Source organism: Otolemur garnettii, unplaced genomic scaffold, assembly GCF_000181295.1.
Source record: "Otolemur garnettii isolate 467f Iridium unplaced genomic scaffold, OtoGar3 scaffold00151, whole genome shotgun sequence".
NCBI classification, from domain to species: domain Eukaryota; kingdom Metazoa; phylum Chordata; class Mammalia; order Primates; family Galagidae; genus Otolemur; species Otolemur garnettii.
This window is the reverse complement of record NW_003852546.1, coordinates 930,560-935,944: the sequence shown is the minus strand read 5'-3', so window position 1 is coordinate 935,944 and position 5,385 is coordinate 930,560. Positions and strand designations below refer to the sequence as shown.

Sequence of the window (5,385 nt, the reverse complement as noted above, 5' to 3'; positions counted from 1 at the left end):
CAAAAAAAAAAAAAAAAAAAAAAAAGATTGAGGAAGGCTATAGTTTCCTTGAAGCCATAGGCTCCCCAGTCTATGAGTTAGGGAATAGCTTAACTTTAACCTTCTCCTTAGGGAGTAGCTTTGTGTAAGCCATTTCCTTCTCTTTGAGAGCTTGATGGTTGTACCAAGGGCATTTCCCTATAAAAGGAAATGATGAGTTCACTTGCCTTCTCTTTTTGAAACAACTTTGTAACTCTATGGGACTCTGTGATCAGCCACACATGTCTATAGGCAGATAGTGAGTGGTCCTCAAATTTTTCAGTGAGTTGGGACTTTCCCATAGCAGACTTCCATCTAGGGTTCATACCTTCCTGGGGACTGCCTGTGCCCTCTCCAGGCCATAGGTCATCTTGGGCAATTGTGGCTGATCTAGTACCCATCCTGTTGTAAGGAATGGAAGCATCCCACTTCGTCCTAGGGCTGGACCTGCTCTGCTAGAATTTGGTGTGTTTCACCTCTTCTGCCCTGGAAGATGCTTGGCAGTAGATCCTCTGTGATAGTCTATAGTGGCTGAAGCAGGAGGGGGCTTCTGCACTCCTGGACCTCACTCGGGCTTTCTAGGAGAGTGTTCTCCTGAGGTGGGCCTCAGCTGTGAGCCTCGAGCTTCATACTGCTGGCTGCAGGAGTAGATGGCTAGGGTGGAGGTGGCTTTTCTTCTCAAATCACATTGTCTTGACTGCACACATGCCTCTGATGCTCCCTTGGAGCCCCTTTCTCTGGCATCCAAGGATAGGTCAAGCTTTCGAACCTGACTGGGTGGGCTACAGGTGGACTTATGGCAGTTCTTCTCTCAGGCAGTGCAGTATGACAACCACTACACCAATACCAAGTACTGCTTATGCCAGATGCTGCGAGAACAGTTGGAGTCGCCCCAGGGAAAGTTGCTCCATGCTGCCCAGTCTTCCCAGGAAATTTGGTAAGAGGAGACATGGGCTGTCCATCTGTACTTGCAGACATTGCTCAGGCTTGATCTAGAGCCCTAAATTACTCTTTTAGGGTACCAGGGACACAGCTTCTAGACAGGGGCATAGAGTAATGGTACAGCTTTGTCTTACAGAATGAGACATTTTCAAAGCTTCGGAATGTTTCATCCCTGGACTGATTAACAGTAGAATAATTCTGGGACCTAGGGCACTAGGATGGAAGAATGCAAAGGATGGGCTTGAGATTTCCTTGGGAGGAAGGGGCTTTTGTATTCACAGGCTTTTCACATGACAGGCCACTGAGACTCAATGGTCAGGAGAGTTGGAGGCTATGGAATGGATCCCTGGCCTGAACCTGTGCCCATACCCCATCACTCTGCAGTTTGAGAGGCCAGCCCTTGGTCCTCTAGATCTGGTACAGCTCTGTCTCAGGCAGTTAACACTTAAGGCCCTTCACCACCTGGCCTAGTCTCTATTCCAACAGCTTTCATGCCTCCACCCTGTGGTCATACTGGGTCCTCCGCCTGACAGGCTCTCAGCCTCTCATGTTGGCTATCTATATCTTCCCTCCAAAGAAACCTTTCTGAATCACTTTTGCCATAAGGAATACATCTTCTTTGGAGTGTTCCAGCCCTCAAGGTGCTTCCTAGATGTGAAAAGCCTTCTCAAAATGTTCTTCCAACCCCTGACTTTTGGCATTAGTTCTGTCCCTATCCCACATTGATTCACCTGCTTGACCCAGGTTATCTTATAAACTCATGAGAAAAAGTATAACTCTGTAGCTCTGGATGGTACCCGTGATAACTTGTGCTTTTTCCTCCCATGGGCCCACATAGGATACCTTTACAGGGGTCCTCAAACTTTTTAAACAGGGGGCCAGTTCACTGTCCCTCAGACCGTTGGAGGGCTGGACTGTGGGCCCTGGGATGAGTCAGCTGCTAAGCAGGACAGGCAGCGAAGGCAAAAACACCCGGTGGGCCGGATAAATGTCCTCAGCGGGCTGCATGTGGCCCACGGCTGTAGTTTGAAGACACCTGCCTTATGAGCTTGGTCACTGTAGGTCAACTTAGTCATGGCTGGCTGGGGATACCACCTATGCAGGTGGTGGAGGTGACTTTTAGAATCTTTTTTAACCCAGCCCTGCCTCCCTACAGTGTCCATACTCAGGGTTTCACTTTTCATCTTCTGGTCGCATTGGTGGGCAGTAGGCACTTAGTGATGACCATACCTTAATGGCTTTTGGTGTATGTGGTGGGTCCCTGGGCTCCTTGATGTGTAGTGCCATTGATGATGTTTATAACAACATGCTTGTCCTTCTCCTCCATAGTGAGGCCTTTGGCCTTGGAGCCTTCTATGAAGAGACCACACGGAGGTTGGATGCCCTACGGGCCAGGCTCTTAGCTAGGATGCCAGATGAGGAGGGGGAACCAGCTGAAGATGCCTCTGGTGTCATTAAGATGGCTGTCAGGTTTGACCGGTGGGTCTCCAGCTTAGATTAGCCTCAGCTGGGGCCAGGGCCAGAGTCCTCAGGGTTTGAGAAGGCCTACAAGTTAGCTGCTATATGTGATTTGTCAAGCTTAGAGACCATAGGTCTCCTTGCTTTGAATTTTGCTTTGAATTTTTAGCATCCCAAAGAAAGAACTTTCAGGAAAGATAGTTCCTGAAAGCCCAGACAGCACAGTTGGGGGTGTGTATGTTGTTTCAAAGGTATCTGAATTCTACTTTTTCCCTACCCATTGTCTCCCCTCCCACAACTCAGGGTGGGCAGCCTTATTTCCTTCTGTCCCTGGAAGTCTGCTTTCTCCTGGGCCCTGCAAGGGCAATGGGATCCCAGCCTTCCTTTGGCTGTGCAGCTTCTGCCCACACTCACTGCCTTCACCAGCCCTGGGGTGCCTTCTCTGGGCAGACGTAGCCTCAGGCTGATTATTGCCTCAGATTGTGACTCAGCTTTGAATGGTTCCCTCATTCTTGTCCTCTGCCATCTGGGATCTGAGCCTTTCTCCAGTCCTCAGGCCCAGACCAGGAGCTAATCTTGCAAAGGTTTGGGGGTGAGGGTAGGAGGATAGCTACTGGGTAGTCATATGCCAGGGAGAGCTCCTGGTCGGAAGCAGGAATATGACCCTTCCTCCCCATCCTCTCAAACCAGAGTCAACTGTGTCCATGGCAGCAGCAGGTGATCCTGACACTTGGCACATGTTATCAGGGTGGGCATTGAACTAGATCCCTTAGACTGTAGTCTAGTCCCCTTCATTCCCTACCCTCCCCACCCCTAACTCTACTGATCTTGTCTTGAGAGGCAAATTGTACCTTCCTTCCTGGCTATTGAAGGCTCTTTTCTGGGCTGGACTTCAGAGTGCTGAAGCATCTTCCTTTAGGTAGAACCTGGTCCCAAGCTGCTGGTAGGACAGGAATGGAGCCAAGAATAGTATGTACAAGGGCCTTAAGGTAGCAGCTGAGCGACTTAATTCTTCCTGGAGCTCCTATCAGAAATTGTATAGGATCCTTGCTGTGGGGAGTGATGTTGGCAGATGGTCATTGACTGCTTCTCCTACTTTCCCCAGGAGAGCATATACACCCCAGATCACCCCTAAGATGTGCCTGCTGGAGTGGTGTCGGAAGGAGAAGTTGGCACAGCCTGTGTATGAAACGGTGAGTTCTGGCTGTGGCCTGCCCTGCAGCCAGCCACAGTGCTCCCATGGCTGGTAGTATCACTCTAGCACATCTACAGCTTACACTCTCAACTCCTGACCTCTCGGTGGGAGCCTGGCCTTGCCCTCCATAGGCATGTAGAGTTTGTTGGTGGCCAGTTCAGTTGCTGACAGTCTCCCTCTGACAGTGGCCTGTTGTTCAATTCTGGCAGACATGTCTGTGGATCAGGTCTCAGTCAACAGGGCAGAGAATTGGGCCCCAGACATAGGCCCTAGTCCGGAAACTGAGATTGTTTTGCTTCATTTCCTTTAGTCTCCATAGCCATGCCTTGCTTAGGCTGCTCTGCCTCTTCTAGACTGGTCTTCTGGCCTCCAGGCTTTTGCCTTCTGGTCTTTGTGTCTGTCCTCTGCAGAGTGACTTTTCCAAAATAAACCTAACCTCTGTCTCTCTTACTGAAGTTATGAGCTCCCCAGTGCCTTTGGGATTAAGCCTCAGCACCTCATCTTAGAGCACGAGACCCCCACATGCCTTGCTACTTCAGGTCTCATCCACTCAGCCCCGTCACATCACCTGGTCCCTCTGCCAGGGGGACCTTTTCTGCTGCTGTCCTTGTCCTCTGTCACCCCTTTGCCATCTGGTGAACTCCTCAGTTTGGGGACCTGGCCTATCCAGATGTCAGAAAGAGGAGGCACCATAATCACATGCAGCTAAGGGCTCACTGGCCTTTTCCTTAGGTTCATGACAGAGCTCCAGACATATTTGATATCATTGTCTGTGTATTTGCCTTTTTTCTCTGGAAGACACACTAGGTATTTTTGCTTGGGAGGAGCATGTAATGATACAGGTAGCCTTGATTTGGCTTAGGGTGGAAATGCCAACCTATTATTTATTTGCCTTTGATTTGACCCCAGCAGGAAGGCTCATTTCTCTGGCTCCTGAGTATAATCATCCCTATTTCCTTTGCTCTCTCTGTACCAGGTTCAACGCCCTTTAGATCGCCTATTCTGCTCTGTTGTCACTGTTGCTAAGCAAAAGTACCAGTCCACCTTGTGGTAAGTTTCTTCATCAGAAGGCATAAGGCATGATGTGGGGATGTGAATCCAGCATTGACCTAGGAGGGCTGGACAGTTGGTGTGCATGGGCAGTGGTGTCCCTGGACGATAACCCCTTACTCAGTTTTGTCAGAATTTCTGCCAAGAGTATATATATAGAGTGAGGCCTCCCAAACTCTAGTCCTACAGTCTGCCCACCTGCCTCATTGCCCTCTGCTTCATTTGCCCAGGGACAAGTCCAAGAAACTGGCGGAGCAGGCTGCAGCTATCGTCTGTCTGCGGAGTCAGGGTCTCCCTGAGGGTCGGCTGGGTGAGGAGAGCCCCTCCTTGCTCAAGCGCAAGAGGGAGGCCCCTGACCAAGACCCCGGGAGCCCTAGAGCTCAGGAGCCAGCACTGTCTGGGGAGCTGTGCAAGAAGCCTTTTGTGGCCTTGACAAGTGGTGAAGAGACCCCCCTGGAAAGCCGGTGACTACTGTGCCTGGCCTAAGTTCCCCTCCATGGGCCTGGCCCTGAGGTGGTTATGGGTGCCAGATCATGAATGAGGACAATGACACACCTTCACCCATGGCTGGCTCAATGACATACTTCTCATCTTCACCCATGGCTGGCTGTTTCAGCCCTGGACAACTCAGGACAATTTGCTGGACCGCCTGTCAGGAGTTAGAGGTCCTGCTTTGGGCTATCAGCCTGGAACACGGACCGGGGGGTACCCATCTCCTGTGG

The 5,385-nt window shown here is 50.6% G+C and overlaps 1 protein-coding gene across 1 annotated transcript in view; it reads left to right on the top strand.

Annotated features, from left to right (window-relative positions):
- The window catches only part of DUS2 (dihydrouridine synthase 2), a 32,645-nt gene extending 27,266 nt beyond the window's left edge, over nt 1-5,379 (top strand). The window contains exons 10-14 of the mRNA XM_003799430.2: nt 834-955; nt 2,290-2,439; nt 3,524-3,611; nt 4,590-4,663; nt 4,894-5,379. Coding sequence (XP_003799478.1) covers nt 834-955; nt 2,290-2,439; nt 3,524-3,611; nt 4,590-4,663; nt 4,894-5,131 — 672 coding nt within the window. The 3' untranslated portion in view covers nt 5,132-5,379. The remainder of the gene's footprint in view (nt 1-833; nt 956-2,289; nt 2,440-3,523; nt 3,612-4,589; nt 4,664-4,893) is intronic.
- The last annotated feature ends 6 nt before the right edge of the window (nt 5,380-5,385 follow it).